The sequence below is a fragment of the Coptis chinensis genome, chromosome 1 (assembly GCF_015680905.1).
Source record: "Coptis chinensis isolate HL-2020 chromosome 1, ASM1568090v1, whole genome shotgun sequence".
NCBI classification, from domain to species: Eukaryota; Viridiplantae; Streptophyta; class Magnoliopsida; order Ranunculales; family Ranunculaceae; genus Coptis; species Coptis chinensis.
The window spans coordinates 10,187,795-10,215,223 of NC_141456.1; the positions used below are offsets into that span (position 1 = coordinate 10,187,795).

The 27,429-nt window shown below is 37.8% G+C and overlaps 4 protein-coding genes across 4 annotated transcripts; 2 read left to right on the forward strand and 2 right to left on the reverse strand.

Moving 5' to 3' along the window:
• Nucleotides 1-1,048: 1,048 nt before the first annotated feature.
• Nucleotides 1,049-4,302, forward strand: LOC147522026 (SNF1-related protein kinase regulatory subunit beta-1-like). The gene is made up of 4 exons (XM_086590427.1): nucleotides 1,049-1,752; nucleotides 1,823-2,004; nucleotides 2,072-2,234; nucleotides 3,712-4,302. The coding sequence occupies exons 1-4, from the start codon at nucleotides 1,570-1,572 to the stop codon at nucleotides 4,024-4,026; spliced, it is 843 nt and encodes a 280-aa protein (XP_086446553.1). The 5' UTR covers nucleotides 1,049-1,569; the 3' UTR covers nucleotides 4,027-4,302.
• A 5,396-nt stretch (nucleotides 4,303-9,698) lies between these two features.
• On the forward strand, nucleotides 9,699-11,883 carry LOC147522027 (flavonoid 3'-monooxygenase-like). Its single transcript, XM_086590458.1, has 3 exons — nucleotides 9,699-10,276; nucleotides 10,460-10,906; nucleotides 11,080-11,883. The coding sequence occupies exons 1-3, from the start codon at nucleotides 9,830-9,832 to the stop codon at nucleotides 11,731-11,733; spliced, it is 1,548 nt and encodes a 515-aa protein (XP_086446584.1). The 5' UTR covers nucleotides 9,699-9,829; the 3' UTR covers nucleotides 11,734-11,883.
• A 305-nt stretch (nucleotides 11,884-12,188) lies between these two features.
• On the reverse strand, nucleotides 12,189-15,098 carry LOC147522028 (Pentatricopeptide repeat (PPR) superfamily protein). The gene has a single exon (XM_086590452.1). It carries the CDS (start codon nucleotides 14,809-14,811, stop codon nucleotides 12,835-12,837), a length of 1,977 nt encoding a protein of 658 aa, XP_086446578.1. The 5' UTR covers nucleotides 14,812-15,098; the 3' UTR covers nucleotides 12,189-12,834.
• Nucleotides 15,099-15,520: 422 nt separating this feature from the next.
• Nucleotides 15,521-19,807, reverse strand: LOC147522029 (SPFH/Band 7/PHB domain-containing membrane-associated protein family). Its single transcript, XM_086590471.1, has 9 exons — nucleotides 19,516-19,807; nucleotides 18,146-18,269; nucleotides 17,956-18,023; nucleotides 17,748-17,807; nucleotides 17,499-17,657; nucleotides 17,076-17,222; nucleotides 16,112-16,326; nucleotides 15,915-16,023; nucleotides 15,521-15,826 (listed from the first exon to the last, which is right to left on the reverse strand). The coding sequence occupies exons 1-9, from the start codon at nucleotides 19,633-19,635 to the stop codon at nucleotides 15,746-15,748; spliced, it is 1,083 nt and encodes a 360-aa protein (XP_086446597.1). The 5' UTR covers nucleotides 19,636-19,807; the 3' UTR covers nucleotides 15,521-15,745.
• Nucleotides 19,808-27,429: the final 7,622 nt, after the last annotated feature.

Genomic DNA, 27,429 nt, shown 5'->3' on the forward strand with positions numbered 1-27,429 from the left:
CCTCGAGCTCATGTCTGCCTAAATATGGAAACATTGGCCACTGCAATGTGGCATGATATCTACTGTGTTTATATTTCATTTTATATTATAATGTTTTATCTTATGAAGAAAGAGAAAGATCAAGGGATATAATCCTTCACTACAAAAGTTTTTTTATCTTCCCTTCATGTTATTATGTTGTTGCATTCTCAAGTAAATTTTTTTCTTTCTGTTGGGAGTCTGCTAGGTATTAGGTTTCGTGCAGGATATAACTGACCTTACATTATCCTGCACTAAATGTGTGTAGCTATCAATCAATGCTGAAGCAACTTTTGCAAGAGTTTGAAAAGGGAGGTGAAAAAAAATCTAAGTTGGCATTGGTACCAATAAGGATAATGCAGGCTTCAGACTAATCTTGATGAAATCACAGTACACCGCGTGCAAAAATCCATTCTCATAGTTGTGTTTATTTCTCCAATTGACTCAACTTTCAACTGGAGTTCTCCAATATAGATATTCTCATTTTCATAAGCTTCTTCATGAAGCTAGCTCGAAGCACCACCTTATCTTACTATACCACAAAGCGCTGGTGTACTTTTGACGGATTGATGCTCATGAATGCCCATGGAAGATTGGAACTGATGAAGACTTTATTACTGTGCCTCTATTTCTTAGAACTCAAAAAACTCAACAGAAGATGCCAAATATGCAAGGTAAAAGTTTGTCAGTGGGTACTATTTGGTTTATCCACCTTCCTTTTCTCTTAAGCACAAGACAAGTTATAGGTTTGGAGTGACGAAAAGAAACATGCTGAAGTGATTGAGTTTCTAAGCTAAACTTTATCTCCAGCTCACCTTTTAGAATGGATTTCATTGTATATAAAACAGTTGTCCTTACTGTTGAGGTTTTGGTTGTCTTGCTCTCTATATATTTGAATAGGTTATTGACAGTCTTATTTGGAGGTTCAATTTTGTACTTAATTAAAGAAGGTATATTTGATTGAAGGATTTACTTTATAGCACGCCAAATGCAAATAAGATGACAAATTATTTGGTATTATTGAAATGACTGATTCCTATAGTGTATCCCATTCTATTTGGTGTGCATATGTAGGATTCTTTCAAAATCCTTGAGGCGCCCATTCAGAAATGTCTCAGCATTGACAAGTAACATTCGGCTCACAGAATACGATTACCAGGAAAAGGGAATGCTAAATTTGAAACTATTTTCATTCTCTAGAATGGAAGTGGTATGATGCTTCTCAGAATATAAAAGATTTGCTTTTATTATTACTGAGAGTCTCGAAACTGTTACTCAATGTGATTGTGTTGGAGATAATTTGAAAAAATCCAAACAAGAAAACCATTTGAGTTGGAGAGAGAGAGTATCGTACAAAAAGGATTGATTGAGAAAGGAGGTATTTGGATAAAAATGTTGATTGGTCTTATCCCCAATTTCCGCATCCACATCATAATCTGATCTGGACAGGGGCTAGGTTGGTAAATAAGTTAGTGATCGGGGGCATCGTGTTGGTTATTTTATTTAGAAAACAAAACTTGTGGTTTGGTTAGCAGAAGAAGAAGAGATTTGATGGGGAATACGAATGGGAGAGAAGAAGGAGATAACGAGGAAGATCCTAATCGCGGATCGATCGATACGGATGATTATGAAGTCGACGGCCTTCCCCCGCCTTCCGATTCAATGTTGGGTGCTTCCAACTCACCTCCTTCGAGCCCGAGACCTTCCAGATCTCCTCTCATGTTCGCTCCTCAGGTGAAATAATTAATCACATTATGTTTTCAGTAAGAAATTGATATTGATTGTTCGATTTCCCCATTTCCAGCTTCCAGTGGCTCCCCTACAAAGAGGAGGTGATGCCCCACCCACTTTCAATCACATCTGGATGAACGACCCACACAATTCTCTAGACGCACCACAAGAACAAGGGATTCCTACCTTGATCACATGGACCTTTGGTGGTAACACTGTTGCTGTCCAAGGATCTTGGGACAATTGGACATCAAGGTACTCTTTATCCTCAATATCCAAACTAGACTGTAAACCTTTTTCTTACTATAATCGGTTTCTGCAGGAGGATACTGCAGAGGTCAGGAAAGGACCACTCCATTCTCCTGGTGCTTCCATCTGGTATATATCAGTACAGGTTCCTTGTGGACGGCGAGCGCAGATACATACCTGATCTTCCTTGCATAGCTGATGATACGGGCCTTGTTGATAATCTTCTTGATGTGCATGTAAGTTTTTTCAATCTTTTGATTGAAAGTATGTGCATGTTTCCATGGGCGTTATTCTTATTTTGGAGATACCATTGGTGGCATCTAACACCTGAGGAGCTATTGTTGTAGGGTTTGACTTTATAAACAGTTTGATTTAGGTTGCCAAGCCAAGATGGGTGGCCTGTATGATTGAGCAAACTGCATGCAGTATTATGCATGTGAACCGGTTCAACTCTGCTTTAGGAACTCATGATTAGTGAAATCAGGGATCAGTCTTCTAGGCGATACACTAACTTTCATAGCACAGATTGGCTTTTAATTGAGAGCTTTCGAATTCGTCAATGTTCCCTCGCATCATATCAGTGGAAGCATACATGCATATCATGCTTTATCTTAGCTGCAGACGTTCCTTAAGTTAGCCCTCACAATGAACTTTTTGGTGCTACCTCATAATTGACCCTCACAAGAAAGCTAATGGCTACTGCATATCTATTAAGTTAACCTTTTGAGAGGGTTTACAAAGACAAGGGCAAATATTATTTGTGAAAAAGGACTTAAGTATAAAGTCAGTTTAGGAAATAATTCTACTAATACCATAAATTTAGCTTTAAATCTATGACGAAACAAACATGTCGGATAGTGGACAGACTATTTGAGTATACGTAGTTCGATTTTGATTATATTTTTTTCTCTGCTGATCTGAAAATCAATTTTCTAATGATGCATCTTTAATGTACCTACTAGATGGTTTTGATAGAATGATAGTCATTATAGAATGCAACACACTCTTTTACTTGGTCCCTAGTGATACTAATTACATCAAAAGTGTGCCATTTAGAGAATGTATTGAATCAATTCCTGGATAGAGGGGGTGTACACAAGATTTGGTTGGGAGGTACACTGGAATCATGAAGTGTAACACATCCGTTCAGTGTTAATATTCCTAGGACAGAACATGATGAGTTGTCATTCTGAGATGTATATAGAAGATAGATTTTTGTTTATCTACATTTTACAAGCGTATGCTAGATACTTCAATTCTTAGAGGGACGGCTTTAATAGGAAACTTGTACTCTACAACTCTAGCCTTTATTTCAGGTTAACTAAAGATGGAAACCAACTTTAACCTCTAAATCCTAACCTGTAGAAGACCATGAGGAGAAAAGGGGTTTAACAATGAAAATATTGTTGCATTATCTTTTGCTCTATGTACTAAACTTTGCTCTTTTTGCTGTCTGTACTAAACTTTTAAATCTAGAAAATGCTATTTTAGGGCAAAAGTTTGAGGGTTAAGATAAGCCTTGGAGGTTGGTATCATTACTTGTTTTTCCTTGTTGGCATATATAATGGGTTTTTCTCCACCATTTGTAAAAAGTAGTTTTTTTTTTGTTCTTTTTCTGTTTCTCCTAATTACTGCTTTACATGTCTTTTTTGTTCTTTTGAAGACTTTAGCATCAACTATTTTTCTATAAAGTTGCTTGTCACTGGTTGTCAGGATTATGTGCCCGAGAATTTCGAAGGCATTGCTGAATTTGAGCCTCCTCCCTCACCAGACTCTAGCTATGGTCACACATTCCCAGGGGACGAGGACTTTGCGAAAGAGCCGGTGGCTGTTCCACCCCAGTTACACCTCACGTTACTCGGTACACAGAACGATCCTGAACCATCTACAAAGCCTCAACATGTTGTCCTCAACCATCTTTATATAGACAAAGGATGGCCTTCTCAATCTCTGGTTGCTCTTGGGTTTACTCACAGGTTTCAGTCCAAATATGTCACTGTAGTCCTATACAAGCCTCTTAGAAAATGAAGAAATGGACTCCCCCTCCTCTCCAAAATTCCCTCTGGCACTATCTGTAGATAGCAGTTTCATGTTAGGTAGGAGGTCCTGTTAATAGATCGACTTTTTTCTGTTTAATCTCGTATCTTACAAATTTTTTTGTTGCATCTCTTACTCTTTATTCATGAAGCATATTTCTTTTGTTTTTCTAAACAAGTTATGTATCTTGGGCTTGTTTGTTTTGACTTTTGAGTACTATTAAAGGAAAATAAGAAAAAAAAATAGCACATGTATCTTATCTACTAATAGTCCGTTTGAAAGGATGTTCTGAGCGAGGGTTAATTTTTGGGTTGGATGCCACGTGTTGACCTTTTTGAATATTTTTATTCAAATAGATTTATTTATTAAAAAAAAAAATAGAATATGGGGCAACTCGATCAAGCAAAATCGAACACCCAATGTTCTGGTTAGCTTCCCACTGTACAATAGTCCGGCTAATTACAAAATCCTTAGCTAGTGAGCTTCCACCATTAGGGCATCTCTAATTTTGGGGGCGGGGTGGGGTGTTAAAATACACCTCTGCACAAGTTCCAATCGAGAAACACAAAAATAAATGTAAAGCCTACAAATGTCTACATTCTATGGTTTCCGATTGAGAAACACAAAAATTAATGTATAGCCTACAAATGTCTACATTCTATGGTTTCCAATTGAGAAACACAAAAATATAGAGAAATACAAAAATAAAAATAAAAAATTGGACTTATAAAAAGGGTCTTTTTACTGACGGATCCCATTTTGTGTTTGGCAGACCCCGGCCCAATTTGGGGTTTGTAATTGTGTTGGGCGCAACAAAGAGTCTTGGGCAGACCCGTCACCAAACCCGAAATAACCAATTACCACCCCTTCGTCTCCGCGAATTCACCAAATACCTACCAAAACCAAAAACCAAAAATTGATTCGGTCTCCCGCGAAATTAAAGATTCATCTCCTACTCTCCTTTAGCCACAATTTCTTCAGTTCACACCAAGCACGTGCAAACAAACTCCATTACAAATTGTTTTCATAACCGTCTCCTCCACTCCACCAAATTGTGTGAATTTCTTCGCCTTGGCTCCCAATACTGTATTGTGTTCTCCTTCTCGATCTTTCATCCTCACTTCAACTGTGACTAGTTGGGTTTGTTACGGTGAAGTCTATTTAAAACTGAACTCCACAAGCTTCTTCTCGCACTTTCAAATGTATTTTCTCTAAAAAATTAGTTTCTCTAACTCCACAATCTCCTGTTGGCAGTGTCTCTCTATCTCAATTTTTCAAGTGATGAATTTATTTGTTAGGATAGTAGACTTTTTTTATAATGAATAATTGTAGCTGTTTAATATCTTAGGTTTATTTGAAATTGAATCACAGAGTAAGAAATCTTAAGATGGGGGGAAAAGACATGTAGTCACTCTCAAGATGTTTACATTGCTAGTTTTGACTTCGGTTACTAATATTTGATTATCAAGTAAAAACAATCAGTACAAAGATGTGTAGTGTTTTTTGTAAATTTGTATTTTTTTTTTTGTAGTGCGTATTGGGACCACTTGATATACAGGAACAAATTTTTATGTTCTATGTGGATGGGATCTATGAATTATGCGATTGTTGAGGGTATGGAGGGATATCTGAGTGTTGAGGGTATTGAGTTGTAGCTATTATTATCACCCATCCGTCCTTTATGGTTTGGTGTTTCTAGGAGGCAAATGCAATCTGACAAGATGAAATTGGTGCAAAGCTCTACCAAACATTTTAGCGTGATTAAGCTGTGAAGTTTAATAGAATTCATTACATTTTGTTTCTTGTTGATGGTGGTAGTAGATGCCACGAAACAAACAGACTCTGACTGTATAAGGATATATATTTTGCTGCTAGAAAGAGCTTTTACTTTGTAGGTCAGGAAGTAAGTAAGGTTTGTCTAATGCGCATTGCAAAATGCACAACCACTAACCCAATACTAAAGCCATAGTTAAAATACTTAATATGTTTTGTTTTGTTGTAATAAGGCTTAGGCTTATATTAGGCAGACCCCTACCTGCAATTGTATTTGCTTCTCTATATATATACACATGTAAAGTGACTACAATGAAGCAGCTCACTAAATCATGAATAGCAGCTGTGACATTGTGGCAATACCATGGTGAATTCTCATGTTTATTCAGGCTTTAAACAACTCTTTGACAATCACCTTCTTTTGTTCAATTAGTTTGCAACTTGAATGCCTGCTAGGTTAGCTTTTAGTTCTTGAAACATTTTTGGTCCATACTCTTTTTCCTCTTTTCATTTTATTTGGATTGCAATAAGTAGGGTATGTTAATAACTTAAAGCATGTAAATAGGGTCTGTTAATATCTCAAAGGATGGCTTAAGTCTTTTTGTTAAACCTTGGCTACTTGTAAACTGCTTATTTTGAAACTGGTATGTTGTCAGTCTAATTTGATTGTATTGATGGATTCTTTTTGTAACTTATCAGTACATTAGATTGGATTGGAGTGTTAGTTGCTATGTGATTCTTGAACAAATATATCAAGTAGGAAACTGAATATATAGTATCTGATTGCACTCTTTCTTGGTGATAATAGGATTATTTGTGTGGATTCAGGGAAAGTGATTCAGTTTGTAGTAGGAGTACTTGTTAAGTGTCAATAATAAGTTACTTTGTGTTTTCTCATTCTATTGATATGAGAGTTCTTATATGCTTTACTTGGTGCTAAATCATGGGTGGATTATTGTTGGAAAATGAAGCTATTATAGTTCTCCATCTATTGATTGAACTTTTGTTATATGTACTAGTACTTGTTTTTTTTCCTATTTATTCTGAAGCAATGCCTCGAACAAAGAATTTAGCTAAAAATTTCTACACGGGTGCTAAGAAGTTGTTGGGGGGGAGGGGGGCCGGAGTAGTAGTTCAGGTCGCGATGAGGTGCCTGAGAAAAAGAGAGAAAAGGGAAATAACACCTCATCATCAGTACGTAGAGGGGATCGAAAAGCGGATGATCCCAGCAATATAGTTGTAAGTGGTGTAGAGTTAAAAAATAAAAAGAGAAGAAAGGGGAGTGTTCCAAGTGATGTAAGCGATAGTAATACGGATAGTGATTTTAATGTAGATTTAGACGAAGATGTAAATTTAGAATATATAAATATGAATCATGGGAAGAGTATAGTTGTAGATGATGATGATGATGAAGAAGATGACGAAGAAATTGTTGATGATGGAGAAGAGGAGGGTGAGGAAAAGGAGGGTGAGGAGGGAGAGGAGGGAGGAGGACGATGTCAAGGTAGCCCCTGTACCTCCACAGACTATTGTGAGAAAGTCTAAGAATGACTTGGAGTTCCGGAGAATAAATTATGGAGGTGGCCCTTATGAGACAAATCTTTTGTATGACTATGTAGTGCACGTGGCTCGCGATGTTTGGGAAGGGCAGGTAATATCATATAGTATCTATTAGTATTTAAGCTTTTTATTATAAAACATTGTGCATACATTAATACTGAGTTTTTGTTGTTTTAGGCGGATCGAGAAGCGTTGAAGTGCAATGGGCATTTATCCAAGTTGGTACAATGGGTTATCGTCGGAGAGTGTTCAAACTACTCAAATTTTCATGAGGAGCTTCAAAGGATAGGCTTATGTGCTCTAGTATTCAGTGTAACAGTTCAAGGATAAATTGACTACTATTTTTTTTTTCTTTTTTTGCTTAGCCCAGTCTCTTAGGCGCCGCTCCAATACTTTAAGAATGCTTAGTTGATTGCGCCTCAATTTCTTTGGGGTTCTCAGTGTTTTGGGTTGCGTGCGCAGTTTTGGGGAGTTTCCAATTTTTGGGAGATTTGAAGAAGAGACGACGATGGCGGGTGGTTAAGTTGCTTTTTAAGTTTTAGAGGTAGACTAGAGATTTTATCTACCCGGTCCTCCTGGCTTATTATGAAAAAAGGTAGTTCTGTAAGCGATTATTTCGTCCGTTTTGTCCTTGAGACTCACTGGCTGCCTTCTCATATGGATGCCGAGGCTTCTTGAAAGTCTTTCCATAGTTTCGGTAAACGTTGACGTGCACCATGGTTGTTGAACTACTATCGTTCACAAAACCTAGCTTATAAAGAATCCTTCTCATAACCCTGGCAAACCTACTAGGGTTTCAATTGGGCTTCTTGGGCTCAGGCGCTCAGATTGCATTACAAATAAAAAACTGTGCTAATCTTCAAAAGGAGGCCCACAAATAAAAAAAAAAAAAATCTAGGCCGGGTATGAAAACTACATCACTGAAAATCATACAACAATGAATACCAAGGTCACCCAAGCCCCTTCCTTTAAACTCCTCTGTTTGGACTACACCTGCTGGAACTAACATCTTATGGACACATTACAAGTGCAAAGACCACTACTATTGCTTAATTTGCGAGCAAACAGTTGGAAGAAGAGGCCTTTTAATTTCAAGTGTACAGATTGCTTTAACCTTTCCAAAAGAGGTTGGGAGCTGAGGTACCATCGAATGTGATTGCCTCAGCGGTGTTCACCATCAATGAGGCCCTCAGCTTGAAACCAGCTGGTGAAATACGCATTGCCTTGGATTAGAAATCCTACAACTGGCACAGTGGCACTTTTTATTTGTTGTGTTTCCCTTCTAATTCTTTGCTTTATTTTGTATGTAGGACGGTTCTCAAGTGTGTCGACCCTGCACACCTTGTGGTTAGAGAGATCCTGAAACCTTGACATCTATCTGGAGCTTAAAAAGAAAAAACAATATAGTAATTACAGTAATCATATCATATATCAACATCAATTATTTGGAGAACAATAAGATACTTAAATGTTTTACATTGATGTACGTCGCTGGTCGTGTGCACACACATATGCAAAAGAAGCCAGTATGTCTACTGCTACCCGCGATAAATTTCGTTACAAATCTACATACCTATGCTCCTTGGGCTCGATTTCTATACAAAGAAAATTTTAATTCACATATTTGAATTAGCCTAAACAATTAAATTTTAGTTCATTCACTTGTCCAACGGGATCCCGGCAGAGTGATTTGAAAACGCGGATAAATAGCTCATTGGTCCTCGGCAGCGTATATTATGGAATAAAATAAGATAAATTATTGTTTTAACCTTTGTACTTTTGGTCAACTAACATTTTTCTTCTTGTACAAATTTACCGGCTTAAAACACATTGTATTTTTGGTCAACTAACATTATTCTCCTTGTACAAATTTAACAGCTTAAAACACATTATACTCTTAGTCAACTAACGTTCTCACCTTGGTACTCTTTGTTTTTTTTTTTTTTTTTTTAACGCTAAATATCCTAATCATCGAGTTATGCCCACGTGTACAATGGTGAGAATGTTAATTGACCACGTGTACAAGGGTGAGAACGTTAGTTGACTAAGAATACAATGTGTTTTAAGCTGTTAAATTTGTACAAGGGGAAGAATGATAGTTGAGCAAGAATACAATCTGTTTTAAGCCGTTAAATTTGTACAATGGCGAGAATGTTAGTTGATCAATAGTACAAGGGTTAAAACAATAGTTTATCCAATGAAGTATATCTAAAATGTGTAATTATCCTGCATTTGCCATGTTGACAACAGAATCAGTTTGCAACGTCCCATTTTCTTGCAAGTTTACTATTTATTAGCTGAGAATATTTGGATGAGATTAATTTGCTGAAGTTTGAAAGAGTCTCCTAATCAGTTGGGGGACATTCCACAGTTGTATCTTTGCATCTACATTTTTCTTCACTTAACATTAGCACTTAATCTACCTCCAAAAACCAGAGAAAACACCCAAGTACCATTGACAATGATTTCTTTTGGGCTCTTACTCACAACAGTGTTATTTGGTACCGTTGTTTGCTTCTTTGTAATCACCTTTCTTAGTCGTAACCCTCGTAATTTTCCTCCTGGTCCAGTACCATGGCCCATTATAGGCAATTTGCCACATATGGGAACTGTTCCTCATCACTCATTGGCAGCGATGGCTCGTACTTATGGACCACTTATGCATCTAAGGCTGGGCTATGTACATGTGGTGGTCGCTCAATCGGCTGATGTTGCTGCAAAGTTTTTAAAGTTTCATGATGCTAAATTTTCAAACAGACCACCTAATTCTGGTGCTAAGTATGTTGCTTATAATTATCAAGATATGGTATTTGCACCTTATGGCGCCAAGTGGCGTATGTTGAGAAAAATTGCTAATCTGCATCTTTTCTCTGCCAAGGCATTGGAAGATTATAGGCATGTTCGTCAGGTTTGTCTTGTTTTGTAGTGGACTATTTTTTTGCTGAAGGGTAATTGTTTTGTAGTGGACTAGCCGATCGATCTATCACTTTGTATGTACGTACATTCAAAATTTGAGATATATGATGAATAAACAAGTTTTCAATAATAATATGATTACAATATCTTTATCATTGGATTTATTTTCATGCAGGAAGAAGTGGCAGTGCTAACAAATGCTCTGATGAAATCTGGTTCGGCGCCTGTAAACTTGGGACAGTTGCTCACTGTGTGCACCACCAATTCCTTAGCAAGGATGATGCTAGGACAAAAAGTGTTTAGTGATGGTGGCGGCGACAAACAATCAGATGACTTCAAACAAATGGTTATTGAGCTTATGGTTTTAGCTGGTGTTTTTAACATTGGCGACTTTATTCCTGTACTTGAGTGGTTGGATTTACAAGGTGTACAAGCTAGGTTAAAGAAATTGCATATAAGGTTTGATGCTTTTTTGACCAAGTGTATAGAAGACCATAATAGTAAGATTAAGAGTGGTGATATTAAGCATATGGATCTGTTGAGTACCATGATTGGAATGAAGGAAGATGCTGATGGTGTAGAAGGAAAGCTTACGGACACCAACATCAAAGCCTTGCTTTTGGTACTTCACTGATCTTTCTTTTTCTGTTCTTTGTCGTAGACAAAAGATTCAGGAGAATTTATTTTGCATAATTATGTTCTTACTCTTCCTTTTTATTCGAAATATTAGTTCTGCGTCCTCGTAATTACTACAATAGACTCTTCTTCTACTATATAACCATTTTTTTTTTGTAGAACCTATTTACTGCAGGTACTGATACATCATCAAGCACAGTGGAATGGGCTATAGCTGAGCTCATTCGACACCCAAAGATACTAGCGAAAGCCCAAGCAGAACTTGACTCGGTTGTGGGCAAAGATCGGTTTGTAACAGAGGCTGATCTAGGCCAGCTCCCTTACCTACAAGCAATTATCAAAGAGACATTTCGACTGCATCCATCAACACCGCTTTCCCTCCCCAGAATGGCCACCGAAGACTGTGAGATCAACGGATACTTCATTCCCAAAGATTGTACCCTTCTAGTAAATGTATGGGCTATTTCACGCGATCCAGCTGCATGGCCTGAGCCACTAGAATTTCGACCTGAAAGGTTCCTTCCTGGCAGTGCGCACGCTCATATTGATATTAGAGGCAATGATTTTGAGGTTATACCATTTGGGGCGGGCAGGAGGATATGTGCGGGTATGAGTCTAGGAATACGAATGGTCAGCTTCTTAATTGCGGCGCTAGTCCAAGCATTCTACTGGGAACTTCCAGATGGTCAGATCGCTGAGAAATTGAACATGGAAGAGGCATATGGACTGACTTTGCAAAGAAAATATCAATTGATGGTGCACCCGATGCCTAGGTTGGCTCCACATCTATACTCTACCAGTACCTCATCATAGATATACACGGAGCCATGACACTACTGAGTCATACTGTAGCAAGCGGGCAAGCTCCAATTGATGGTGCATATTTGCAAAGAAAAGATCGTTTAGGAATATCTTAGATTTTTTTTAGATAAATAAAGGAATATCTTAGATGATTTTGATAAAGTAATATTAGTAGTGAGTCTTGTTTTCAACATCAAAACTTTAACATATACTGCATTAGTTATTAACAAAGGGGCAAACTCTAATCGTTTCAGAACAAACTCTAACAAGTTCTAACATGTACCTGTGACTAGCAGAATCTTCTATAATTAGTGATTGTAAGCAACATGTGTGCACAACTAATGAAATCACATTTTACTGTAATCTTCAATAAATCTGATCTTCATGTATACATTACCAACTATAAATCTGAAAATACAGCTACCAAAGGTTATTTCAAGCACCTATGTTTAGAGCCAAAACATCTATGGAAGAAACCAGAATAGAACACTGGAAGTCTGCATCTATTGAAATAACTTCATTTACTGTACAGTATCCGTTTAGGTTTCAAATGGGACTGAGACAAACTACCTCAAAGATCTTCTATAGGACAGGAGCCCCTTACAAGTTGGTTAAAAATCCTATAGTTACAAGAATTACAGAGATGTTTAGATGAAAAACATAGCCAATAATTAAATTTCTAAATTCTCAAATCTAAAAGCAATGCAAGCAAACCTTCACGGCTTCACCATAGTTTACCAAGAGCTGATGAATCCTCTTTTATATGTTGTTGCAAACAAAATGGACTGTTAGCTGTAAAGGAAAAAATGTGATCTTTGATTTCCTTCCTTAGTCAAAATTCAAGAAGTCACTTCATTCATACTTGCCAATAGTCATACATTCACAGAATCAGCTGGAAGAAATTCGACACTCAGAAAACCTATAAGTTATACAATCTAAATTTTCTTCAACAACATTCACGACATGTTCCCCAAAAATCCAAAATACTTGGTGTCAACATGTCTACTGCTAATAAGCATATAACTATTCAGCTTATCCAGCCACCCTTCATGCTCTGCATTGTCAAGAGAGATGTAAAAAGCAAACCAAGAAAATGGTGGGTCACCGTTGGCATTATGCACTGAGACCAGCCCAATTTTTAAAAGCAACGAGTGCTTCCATTTTCCTGAAGTTCCTCTTCCTCAGCTTTGCCACTTTGAGTTTTTTATGGGACTCCATGAATGCCTGCTTGTATCTCCACTTATCAACGAATATTTTCATTTCCTGCGTCTTCTCCACAACTTGCATCACCGCGTCAAAGAAACCACCCTTGATCAAAGCATACAAGAACGCATCCACCAAGTTGTGGTCCAACTTAAGACCCTTCTCACTATCAGCAGAAACCTGCTTCCTGACCTCTGTCCAAAGTATCAAAACACTGAAGTATTTTTCTGCCGTCACATACCCATTGATGAGTGTCAAGTAAGTTTGCCCGTTCGTTTGAAACCGTAAAAATGACATCCTTCTCAAAGTCCGTCTTGCATCCTCCAACCGCCCAGCCTTACAGAAAGCATGTATAATTGAATTCCAATCATGGGTGCCGACTTCAATACGTGGGTCCTCCACAACCTCGTCTACGAAAGCTGCCATAAGTTCAGGCCGGTGATTTTCCGTTAAACCAGTCATGATAGTGAGGTAACTCATTTGCAAGTCAGGTATTTTTGCCTCCCTCATATCCCTAAAAAGAGAAAATGCTGATTGAAAATCCTGATTCGACATGGAGGCTTCTATGAGAGTGTCATAACTAGCTGCATCTAGCTGAAGACCTGAAGCACTGATATCCATAACCAACTGAGCAGCTTCACTTGTGCGCTGCTCTTTGCAATACGCCTTCACTATTGAAGTATAGACACCAAGCCCAACAAAACCTCCCTCGGCAGTCATCTGGTCAAGAATGCTGTGAGCCTTATCTAATAATCCAAGATTAACGCACGCAGTAACAATCCGAAACCCAACAGAGCTATCAATCCCAATTGAAGCTGACTCCAACTTTTGAGACTCAATAATCAGTTTGGCCAAATCCTTAATATTCCCATTTTGAAGGAAACCTCTAACAACCACACAATAAGTTTCCTCACCAAAACTCACACTGTGACCATCTCCCTCTCGCAAACTACGCAAAATTATCTCCGAAACAGATCGTAAGCTGCCAGATTTAACATATCCATTTATCAAATTAGTATAAAACACCCTTTTCGACAAAACCCCAAAACCCTCCATCAATCTCTCCAACTCCACAATCTTATCTTCAACCCCTTTCACTGAATATAAATAAGCAAGAAACCCAAAGCTAGCCTCGTCAGGCCGAACACCAAGCACCGACATTGTTTCCAAAACACTCTCAGCATCACTAATAGATTCAAGCTCACAACAACATCCCTCCAAAGCAGCATTACAAGCATTCAAATCAGGTTTCATAAAATCCAATTTCTCACCCAAAGCAATCTTACAATTCTCATTAAAAACCCGTAAAAACGCAACAAAGTTACTATTCTTCCTACTTATATCAATCAAAACACCACCCCAAACACTAAAAGGCAAAAAAAATCTATTCTTGAACATAGACTTCACTAAAGCAAAAGCAGGTGCAGCAGTATTAGCAGAACACATAGAACATAAAAGAGTCTCAACAGTTTTATATTCCAACACACTGGGGTTCTTTTCTAGTAAAAAAACAACAGTAGCAAATGCTCTTTTAAGGTTATGTATATCTTTAAGGGAAGATAAATGAGCAATCAAATAATTTGAAACATTCTTACTTGGGTAGTTTGAAGTACTAGTTAGAATCTTGAAACACTTCCATGCTTCATCAGTGTTGTTGGTTTGAATGGAGTTATGAAGAGTGGTCTCAAAGGATGTTTTTTGGTCTGGGGTTAAGGTTTTTGGGATTGGTTGTAAGGTTTTAGGAGGGTTTTGTGATGGTTGGTTTCTTTTCAAGGCAAATATTGAAGGTTGGAGGAATGAATAAAGAGTTGGGATTTCAGGTGTTGTGCAAAATTGTTGTCTTTTGAGATAGAGAATGGAGGAGAGTGTTCTTCTTCTTCTCCACATTTGAGACTCATCAAAATTTTTTTTTTACCGCTGACTTACGACTCTATCATTTCTTGTAAATGCCGAGGCATATACCGTGAATATCAGCAAAATTCTTTGGAGTGTCGGTATAATTGGTAACGCGCCAGACATTTTTCAAGGATCTGCTTTTAAATCGGCACCAATATATTGAAGTTTAAAGTGTGGAATTTTTAGTTGTGCACCAAACGATCAAAGAAATGCAATCTAGACTTGTTGGAAGTTGGAATTTAATGAAACCAACTCTGCTGAATCTACATCGTATTTTGGAATTGTATCGATCAAACAGTGGTTTGTGATAATTTGTAACAAAGTGTAGTAGTGCACATTCAGGAAAATGACCTGAAGGTTGAAGCAATTTACCAACAGAGTGGGCTCCTGTATTACCCAATCATCCTGACACGCTGACACCACTCTGTACTTCAAGGCAAACTTTGCTTCTCGAGGGATTACAGTTTTCAAGGCCAAGCAAGAAACAAATATAGTTGTCACTGATTTAAATTTGTTCTTTAATTTTCAATGGGCCTGCAAGTGAAAATAGTTAACCCATTTAAATTTGTTTGTAATAATAATGATGTAGTGAAAGGTTAACCCAGTGCACTGAGGTTAACACACTTACACACACCACCACCACCACAACGTTTACAGGGGGGCAAATGAGGTTGGTCCAACATGAACAGACAGGCCCTCCTTCCAGAAAATTAGAAGTTACATGTCATTATATCCCAATGCCAAAGAAAGAAAAAGGCAATACCATGTAAGTAGTTCAGACATGTATTGTTAACCCCTCTATGAATTGCTGAATTCTAAACATTCACTTAAAATGTATATCAAAACATAAGATGAATTTATCAGCCTATTCCTAAACAAGCTTCATAAATCCTGCCACGGGAGAAAAAGCTCTGCAACGCTGGACCTATATATCCAGATGTTCCCCTCTTCCTGCAGGATTCAAGAAATTCCCAAGTAGCCTCTGATCAAATACCATGTTCGGCACCTGCAAAGACGGATTTCAAATTAGATAATTGCTTTAACATGTACAGATGAGCATGCAGACATCCCACACATGAAAATAATAATCAAACCTTGTCTCCAAAAAAGATCTTTGAATTGTTCGAAATGGATTCAATGAACTTGAGCTCAAGAAATTCTGGCGTAAGCTTCAGCTTGTTTGCCTCAGCTTCTTTCAACACACTGTAAAAGGGCCAAATTATCTCTTCTGCAAATAAAGCAGTTTTCTATAGAATTGGATTTTAACCAGCTTCACAAAAATGATATTTACCGGTAGAAGTCAGCATCTGCTAAGCTCTTCTGCCTGTCAGTGTACATTTGGTTCTCGATTTCCTGTTGCCTTCTGGAACTGTCCTTCTCCATCAACTTCTGTTCCATGAGGATCTTGCTAACCTGTGCATGCTTCTCTGCTTCCGCTAAAGCAATCTTCTTTTGTGTCTCAGCCTCTTTCTCAGCTACTTTCTGCCTCTCAACGGCAATTAAGGCCTACATGGTATCAACTTACTGTCAGAGTTATGTAATTTACATTTTTTTCCCCTTTTTGAACAAAATTAAGGGTTTGGAAATCTTTGGTATATTCTTAATTATCTGGTTTTGTCCTCCACAATGTATGTGAATTGATTATCTACAGGCCCATAGACATAGCTCAATTCCATAGCTTGGCTAGTCAGATGCACAGTTACTCTCTCTATAGACATGAAAATAAAGGATATATTGGGGAACTTTGTCACTAAACTTTGTAACTTGCACACCATAAAATTAAAAAAACCATGCCAGATATACAAATGTATATTCATGTCGGATTCGACACACAGACGTTTTGAAGGTTAGCTGTACTACTCTTAGAGGTGCAGAAAGGGAACACATACTTGGGGCGTGCCTAAATAGGCGAACACATAATCTTTAACTCTTTTAAATAACCTCCGCCCCACTACCCAGCCAACTCACAATGCAAATCTTTTAATACATATGGGACTCCTCTTTTTTGGAAATATCCAGAGCCATGGAGATTTATTGTGTCGCCAACAGCCAAGTATAATGTTATTTTGCATTTTTCTCTCTAAATGGAAAAATGGTATAAGCAAGAAAATAAAACCTAATGATGGGCCCAGAATTGTTTCTTTAAATAATGAGTGCTCTGTTTTTCTCAAACATCAGAAAGAAGAGATAGCATATCTACGGCATTGATATGGCTATCAAAATGTAAAAACAACCTGAAGTTTGAACATTAATACCTTTGTTCGTTCTTCTTCCATCTGCTCAAAATTGCGTCTTATGCTTGATGGAATGGTGGGTTTTGTGACACGTACGCTAATAATTTCGATTCCTGGTGCATAGCGTGTACAGTCACCCTGAAGAGCTTCTTTCATCTTTTCATCAATCTGAAACATGCAAAATACCATCAATTTGCATTTAATACTGCTATAGCAATTCCTACTAGATACAGTTGCAGAATGCAGAGAGAGCAAATTACGAACTAATCTGGTAGCATAGAATAACTTTTAAATCTCTTAAGCAGATTGGACAAGTATAGCTCACGGCTCCTAGAACCAATGAGGTTGAACCTTAAACCACCTTGATACTTGAGACATAAACAGTATACAAGGAGATCCTTGGGCTATCACATCTTCCCTCAAACTATGAATTATTACTCTTACCTGATCGAACAAGTCAATGTACACTTGCTGAAGGGATTGAGCACTGCAGAACTGATTGATTTCATGATGAATCTTATCATATATCCATGTTTTGTCATATTCAACGCCATAGTTGAGCAGTGTCTCATACACATAATTCTTCTTGAGACGATTAACAACCTGCAAAAGAAGTTCCAACGAAGACATTAAATGAATCTGGGCAAAAAATAAAATCCTAATCCCAAGGGAGATGGAAGTTCAATCATCTACCTCTATCTTCTCAAAGCTAATCATAACACCTCCTTTAGTACCACAGGGAATATCTTTCACCTGCTCATTAGGAAAAGAAGGGTGCACAAAGTGATTGTTCTAATATAAAAAAAAGGTGAACCGTATTCCCTATTTTTCAGTAAGACTAATAGCATCAATGCATCATTGACAAAAAACGACCAATGAGAGCGGAACACGTTTGATTTACCTGATCTGTCTGAAGGGTCACTTGAATAGGCTCAAATTGTGTTATAAAGGGAAGCTTTGTATGAAAGCCTGTAAAATGGAAATAAATAAATGAAATAAAGCTAAATCCAATGTAAATGAAATAAAGCTAAATCCAATGCAGATAAGCCAAAGCCATCAAGAAGTCTAGCTGGAATATATTATGGTTATACCTGGCTCAGTAATTGTGTTCAGAAGAGCACCACCTCTCCAATAAACCCCAACATGACCTTCAGGAACTTGATGTAAGATGGAAAAACTACTGCCTTGCGCTGACAACGTTGCAGGAACCAATACCTGCATATTCAAAATAGCAAATTTTGCATTACAAAGAGTGGGTGAGAAAATTGACGCCCTATGTAACCAAGGAAGAGAAGGAAATCATTGAATGATTAAATGACATGGTATGTACAATAGAGATGAGAAAATTTGAACAAAAACCATAATATGTGCATTCAACTCAATTCCTCCAGGTACATTTCGATCTATTTTCAACGATTTAAGAATGTAAGATGATCCAATGTGTCAGAGAAACACTACATTCGGGACAAAAGAGCCAACATGCAATGGTATGGCTATAGCAATGATCTCAAGGCATGCTTTTTAAAATTATTTAATGGCCTATTTCTCTGCAGGTTCACTCTTTCGGAGGAAACATTTGGTAGCTTTATATAGCTATATATAAGGAAAAAAATGTGTTGGCACAGTTATAATCAATAACGGGAAATAAAAAAAGCAGATATACAGGCAGGATCATCTTACCTAATAAAACTTAAACTCTAAATCAATTGAAAAGGCATTTTCACAAAATATTCTTCCAACAGTTTATTTACCTTACTGTCTATCCATGTCATAGATAAAAAAAACCTACTTGGCTACTAAAATTTCACTAGCAATAAGTACAAGTTGACGTTCTTGACCAATGGACAATTTTACTTTGCATTCATCAATGATACACTTGCTCACACCCATTTATTGAGCAGAATATAGAAATTACTTGTACAGTCTTCGATAGAAATGAAACTATTAAGCACCAATAATTGAGTATAAGATATTTACGAGGCTCAGATTGGCATGAACAATAATATACTTTGTTCACACCCAATACAAGTCTGGTTTACTAAGACTTTTTACATAGTGAAACTTTCAACCCCTGATATTTCTAGGTTACGACACCCATCAAAGGCGCTCCTCACGCTAAAAAAAAGAGCATACAAGGAAATGTGACTAACACAAACAACATCTACAATGCTTTATATACTGTTAACGCCTCCAACCGTATAAGATCTTACCACCTAACCTACCCAAACCCTCTATCACATATACCACTACAACTTATTTCATCAAGCATCTAAACAAGTTTACACGTTTCAAACCTCATTAAACCAATTTCGAGAAACGGGTCTAAGTCAAACCCTAGCAAATCACACCCAGCACAAGCCCCATTATGAAATACTAACTAAAACAGCATCAAATCAACATATAAGTAAGTGTGAGCTCTAAACCCACAAAAACAACAAGTAACACTCAAAAAACGTTATACCATGGCAGCAACGGCTAGAAAAGCTATAAGAACAATGAAGATGGAAGAGAGATCTCCAGGTGGAGGTGTAGCAGCTGCAGCTCTTGCTCTCTGCTGCTGTTGCTGTTGTTGTGAATCCATCGATCGAGAGATGTAAAATGAGGATGCCGGTATTTTTTGTTTCTATTTTTTCTTAACTGCAAAGGCAAGTGGAGAGGTGAGTCTACGTGGCTGATTGTGATTGGGTAATAACAAGATCTGTTTTCCGCATAAGGTCAGTGAGGCGTCGACCGAAAATAGAGCCACATTATTAGAGCATTTGCAATGCAAGTGATAATTATCCCCCCCCCTCTATCACCGCCACCTCATCACTTTTCACCCCCCTTTTCACCAACCCGGTGAAAACAAGGTGAAGTTCAATCATAATAAAATAATTATGATAAAATATTATTCGGACGGGATGTTGGATTCCGCCCCGGAGGTTTTGATACGGCAGACGGAATGTAACATCCCGCGATATTTTTTATAACGAGGCGGGATGTAACATCCCGCCTCGATGGCGCAATATCACCGTTAGTCATTAAGGGCTCCATTTTCACTTCATTTCCAACCAAAATTCGATTTTGTTGCCTCCATTAACAACCTTTTAACACAAATTTCCATTCATAATGACTTCTCCATCCCCAACCCATCCCCACCAACCTCACCACATGAAGAACATTTCATTCCCGGTTTGGAAATGTTAAAATTTCCAAAAAAAAGGGCAAAAGGATCGTCGTCGAACGAAATGCCAGAATGTGGGCGAGGAGGACTAAATTGAACTTGGGTTTAATTTTCCACCGCGTTAATGAAATCGAGGACCACCCACCATTAAAGCGTCAACATCGGTCCGACACGCGAGCAAATCGAAAGTGGCGGAATCTCAAGTAAGTTTTGATTTTTTTTATGTTAATTATTATTATTTATGTTAGTTTATATCAAGTTTGTTGTTATTTGAATTTGTCGTTATTATTTTAGTTTGAATTTGTATTAGTTTATATTAGTTTATTTTAGTTTGAATTTGTCGCATTATTTTTTTTTAAAAAATAGTTGTAATTATATCGTATTAAGCGTGTTTGTTGAATGTAGGAAGTACACTTATGGAAAGTCGTTGTGCACTTTCAAATGTTGTGTCGTCGTGGCGGTGGCGTTGTATGAAATCAAAAACGGATCTTAATTTTGTCACGGTTACCGATATTATATCCGGCCACACCATTTGGGGAGTTTTTGAATTCTAATTTAGGACAAAATGATCGGGCGTTGTTGTTTGGGGATAGTTGAGCGGTGGTGGCAAACTACCCACACATTCCATTTCCCATGGGGTGAGCTTGGGATTACCCTCTTGATTTCACAATGCTCACGGGTATCCCAATTGGTTATGGAGATGTCGTTCCTTTGATGAAACTTTAGAGGTTTTACTACGGCGATGAGTTTCTTTGAAGGTTTTGATTTGGTTGAAGATGATGAGCAAGACGAAGTTTTTGAGATTATCGGCCGAAAGCAGCTTTAAGGGAGGAGCTATAAATATGAGTTGGTTTACTTGAGATATTTGAATAGACTCAAGGAGAAGCCGAAGACTATCATATTGGTGAGGAGTCGATCCACGAAGTATGTAATGCGCCCCTTCCTCTTCTACTTTGTTGGTGCGGTATTATTTGGATATGCCGATAGTTATTCTACGATCGGTGGATGGCCATTTGCCTCGCACGTAGAGAGGATGTGGAATTATGACCGGGTCAATCCATCTTGGCATACCTTTACGGCCCGGGCTAGACCTCAAGTTTTGAGACGAAAGCCGCTAAAGGCAATTTGTGCGACTTTGTTTGGATTATACCGTAAGTCTTATTTATTAAGTTATTGTTTCATTTCATTTATTTATCTAATTATTAATGTTGACATGTTTATATATATATTGATATTGTATTTTATCTATTGATGACAAGATTGGTGGTACGAAGCATTTTCGCGGTGATGCATCCCGTGTTGAAGAGGTTGGAAGAGGATGAGACTCATGACCTGATTCCACGTATTCAAGCATGGGGGCTTCATCGTGAGGCGCAGGGGGTATGGGGACCTATCGCGATAATATTCATAACACTTCGTCCGCCAGATTGAGCTTTTAGGAGCTAGTCGAATTGAGTGGCAACCCCGGGCCGAAGTCCTTCATCTTTCGGACCCTTTTTACGGATATTCCGGATGTTCCAGAGAACACCGAAAACCGTAGACTATCATATATGTGTCATAGAGCAAAGTTTCTTTCTCGGTAGGATGATACTTATAGGGTCGATCGCGATGGTACCTTAAGGGGACGGATGTTGGCGGCAAGTATCCGGAGAGATTGTTATACCTTACCCACCACCTACGGATATGATGACCTCTCGATATTCTTCTCCCGCCGTTCTTTCACACTATAGAGCAAACCCAAATGAGTGGCCGACGATCGCCTTTCAGTTTTACTTCTACTATGACTTATATTGGAAGAGGGTTGGTCGAGGTCTCTTTGCTAGGTGCGTTATACCGGGGCCAATTTTGAAGGGGTTACTTCGGAGCATTGGGCCCGACATTCATTTCCCGTGAGGGAGTGGAGCTTACCCCACGATCCCGTGGTGTTTCATGATATTCGGATGCCGCAAAAGAACTCCACGATATTTGATGATGATGACCTTTGGCATTGAGCATGATTACTTCGGGGCAAGATATGAGAATACCTATTCCACCATAGATGCCGCAGTGGTAGCAGATTTTTGTCGCTGATTCGAAAGCATTAGCGAGGTTAGTATGATTTGAATTTATTTATGATTTGTTATTATTAGTATTCACTATAACCCCTAACTTGCATTTGTTTTGTTAAACAGATGAAGTAAGGTCGAGCTCCTTAACTACGCCTCTCTCTCACTTATCATCATGCGAGTCCTTCATGGAGTCCTCTCGCCGCAGCTTTGAGTACTTTACAAGAAGAACGTAATCGAACTTTGCGGCCGAGAGACGCGATGCAAGAGTTGGAGAATGCCGGAAGTGGAGTACCTCTCAAGCTCAAGCTCAACCGAGAGGCGACAACGACGTAGGGGAGAGCTCTTCGACCGGCCTTCGTAGGGGAGGAGGTCTCAATATATTTTTTGTAGTTTGTAATAACCGTGCCATTACTTGTCTTATGGCGTTTGGGATTGTTGTTTGTAATGAATTTTTGATTAGCGTGTTTTTCTTTGATGAGTTTTGGATATGAATATGTCATTAAACAAAGGAGGTTATGTCCAATTTTTAAGAAATTATAAGTTAGTTTTTTACCGAAGTTTACGTGTTTAGACTTGGGTGTTGTTCATGATTGTTGTTTGTCTTCTTTATTATTTTCAAAGTATATTAGCGGGTTTTATATGAATATGTCAATAAAACAAATGAGGTTATGGCCAAAAAAATTAAAACTTATAAGTTCGATGTTTCCAAAATGGAACATTCGCTTCGCTCGTTTCACATTTGTTTCACTCATTTCTGTCATTGTTGAAACAAAGAAATTTTTAGTTTGGAATATCACTCATTTTGCGGTGGTTTGGTTCGGCTGTGTTCTCGACAGAATAGTGTATATGGGGATACCGAGACGGAATGTAACATCCCGTCTGGTTTTTTAGACCGAGACGGAATGTAACATCCCGTCTGGTGTTTAAGCCCTCCTCACTGCACATTTTACTATTCCAAACAATGCAATTATGGATGGGGATGGTGGCCCATTTGGAATTATTGAGGGTACATGGATAGACATTTGGATACAATGTGTTGTCACTTGGAGAGTGAACAAAAATCTAATAAAATGTGTTGTCAATTGGTAAGTGGACCAAAATCAAAGTATCACATGTGACCTTATCATATGTGACCTTACCTTTCATATTTCGTTTTACTCTTCTATCTTTTATATCAAACAAACAACATAGCCATCTTCTTCCCCACAACCAAGCTAAAAATAGGAAAAATGTCTAGAGAAGAAAGAATTACATATAACCAAAGGTTATGGGGAGGATCTAGTAGTAATAGTTCGCCTTCCTCGGTTTCACCGTCGTCTTCTTACTTCTGCCTAAGATGACTACATGGAAAGAGTAAGAGATGAGCATAATGATATGATGGCAAGGAGGAGGAGGAGGTTGCAGCTTATCCACTCTTTGGGGCATTAATGACTCAAGCAGCCATTGAAATTGAAGATGTGGATACGCATAAACGCTGTGGATCCGTGGCAGGCGTAGAGTACACGCTTTAGAGATGGTGGTGATTTCAATAAACAAAAGATAATGAGGGATTACTTCACAACACCTTGTAGGTGGCCTCCCTCATAAGTTTAGACGAAGGTACTGTGATGACAAGAGAGCTTTTATGTATATGTTGCATAATGTTGCATCATTCGACGATTACTTTAAAGACAAGGTGGATGGATTGGGTCGGCAAGCAATTTCGGGTTACAAAGGGGACTAAGCAGCTTGTTACAATTAGCAACCGGTTGTTCTTCCGATTCAACGGATGAGTATTTACAAATTGGAGATTCCACAAAGAAATGTATCTATGAAGCGTTGGTGCAAGGCAATTATCACGGCGTTTGAGGAAGAGTACTTGAGACGACTCAAGTGAAGCGCATTAATCGCTAGGATATTAGCTGAAAATGCAAAGAAGGGGTTTTCCAGAATGCTTGGATCAATCGACCGTATGCACCGGGTGTGGAAGAATTGCCCAAGTGGATGGGTTTGGAACACATGTAGGGTACAAGAAGGAACCAACTTTGATACTTGAAGCCGCTGCGCACAAACATTGTTGATCCGGCATTGCTTCTTCGCCTACCAGTTCGCGATAATGACATTAACGCGTTTCATCGTTCTCATGTTTTTGAATCATTAGAGCAAGGTGAGGCTCCTCCCGCCGTTGCATTTAATGTGAATGGTAATGACTATGATATGGGATATTATCTTCATGATGGTATTTACCCAAAATGGGGCACATTTGTTCAAGCCATTCGTTATCCAAGAAATAAGCATGAAAAGATCTTTACTCAATGTCAAGAAGCTGCAAGAAAGGATGTTGAAAGGACGTTTGGAGTTTTGCAGGCACGATGGCATATTGTTAAGGCTTCTGCGCGTCATATAGTGTTGTTGTTCTTGGAGATATAATGAAGGCATGCATTATAATGCATAATATGATTGTTGAGAATGAACGTGAAAGTGGAGTTTGGAATTGGAAAGGTCAGAGGAAAGAAACAATACCTGCGCTTTTTCAGGAAGATGATGGTTTTCATTTTGTCTATCAGATGATTGAAGCAAGAAATAAGATCGAAATTGAATTTACACATACTAATCTTCAAAAGGACTTAGTTGAACATGTTTTTAATTGGACTGGCATTGAAGAAACAGCAGATCCGGTACCAATTTATGATCCAAATTGGTCGGATCCGGATGAGGGAGAAGGAGGCTTAAAATTAAAAATGGAAATGAAAATGTATTTCCTATGTATTTCCTAACGTGAACTATTAAGTTCCAACGTATTTCCTATGTATTTCCTATGTATTTCCTAACGTGAACTATTAAGTTCCAACGTATTTCCTATGTATTTCCTAACGTGAACTATTAAGTTCCAACGTATTTCCTATGTATTTCCTAATGTATTTCCTAATGTATTTCCTATGTAGTTCCAACGTATTTAATCAGTTGTATTTTAATGAACTATATTACAATGTATTTTAATTTGATTGGTAATTGTATTTCTATGAAAATAATTATATTGGACAGAACATACATAGTGCATTAATTAAAAAAAAAACAGTTAGATAAAAATACATAGTTCATTAATTAAAAATACAATGAAATTAAAATACATAGTGCATTAATTAAAAAAGACAAAGGAAATTAAAATACATAGTGCATTAATTAAAAATACATAGTGCTTTAATTAAAATAAAATACTAGATAATTAAAATACATAAGCTTAGTTAGAGCTAGAACCACCTCTAGCCCTTCCCCATTCAAAGACGATTTCAGCTTGTTGTTGCTTTCGATTATAAAAGCTGTATCGGGATGGAGGACACTTGTATCGGTCGCTAAAATCTTAGCTTCATATTGCATCTTTGAAGCCGATTTTTTCCAATTGAACCTGATTTTTTTTCTGCTTGAATCCGATTTTTTTCTTCTCTTGCCATCACAGTTCTTTTGACCATATGCAAGTTCCCTTTCCTAAGTTCTAAGCATTTTTGTGTTTCATTTGCATCCCGTGCAAATGTATCCTCTAAACGTAAAGTAACCCTCCAACATACCAAATGATTTTTCTTGGTTCCTTTTGGACTTGGCTTTCTTCGATCCAAGAGGACGCTCCATTTCTTTTGGACGCTCTATTTCTTGAGAACCCTCCAATTCAACTCCACCAACACTTGGTGAATTAGAAGTTGAATCTTCACCATCATTTTTATGACCTTTTCCTTTGTTGGGCGGCTTGACCTTGCCTCAAAAACGCGTTACTCCACTTTGGATTATCCTTGAGTATAACGTAACAATGATCAAGTGAAAAAGCCGATTTTTCTTGTAGTTGGTACGTCATCCTTGCCTCGGACAACTAAAAAAAAAAAAAAAAATTAGACTAAAATAATCACTAGGACTAAGATAATTAAACTGCAATAATAATTAGACTAAGATAATAATTAGACTAAGACTAAAATGGAAATAATAAATACACTAAGATAATTAGGCGAAGACGGAAATAATTAGACTAAGACTAAGATAATCAATAAATTCCAAATTGACAACGCGTTGTAATTACCCGGCTTTGTATTGTTGTACCACTTGCATGTCGAGCCTCCACCGCATTCACAATTGCAACAAATTTGTTCATCATTTTGAAATATATTTCCACCTTCCGCTAATTGAATCGAGACCTATCCGACCCACGCTTGATTGAACTCGTTTGTTACACGATTCCAAAATCCTTTTGCATTTTGGAAAGCACCAACAATAGAGTCTTCACTAATTTTTATCCAAGCAAGACATAGAGCTTGATCATCGGACATGCTAAAGTGAGCTCTCGCTTTTGCTTGAGTGCTACCACTTGCTTGAGATGCTTGAGTTGATGCCATTTGATATTTGGTTTTTTTAAGAACTGATTTTTAAAGAAGAAGAAATATGATATATGATTGTTGGAAGTGTGAGTTGAAATGAAACAAATGTTGTATATATACCAAAGTTTTTTATTTTGACCGTTTTTTGACCGTTCTGACTTTTTGACCGTTGGTAGCCGTTAGGACTCCGGACGGGATGTTGATTCCGCCCGGTGAGTTTTGTAATCCGCACGAATCCAACATCCCGTCCGGTTAACAAGTCGATAAACTTCGGTGGTTGGTTTCAATTTGTTTTGAACTCGGAAAACTATCACCGAAGTTTATCACCCAAAGATTGCACAAAGACTTTTGAGGAAACAAGGTGATAGTTATCACTTCCCCCCCTCTATCACCTGCATTGCAAATGCTCTTATGTGCACCTTATAACCCCGTTTTCGACATGAATTAAGGTTTTGTTTTTTTGTGGAGATCATAAAATTATAATATTTGGATAGGCCTAACTGTGTAAAAATTAGTGTTTATTTTTTTATTTTTCATCTAACAGTCCAAAATTTTTATAAACATGTTCTAAGGTTAGATTTCTTTGAATGAGATGAATTTTTGTGAGATGAATTCAGTTTTTAATTCAACTTTTAAATCCACGATTTTGTTTGGATCCGTTTACAATGTGGCTAGAATATAGCTACATGGCTGTATCCCTCCCTATATTTATTACTAGATAAACAAATTGTTGGCACAAAAGAAAATAAATCTGAGTGAAAGTAAAACTTGGAAGAACCAGATGATTAGCGGCATATTTTTCGTAATTAGGTGAGACCAATAAC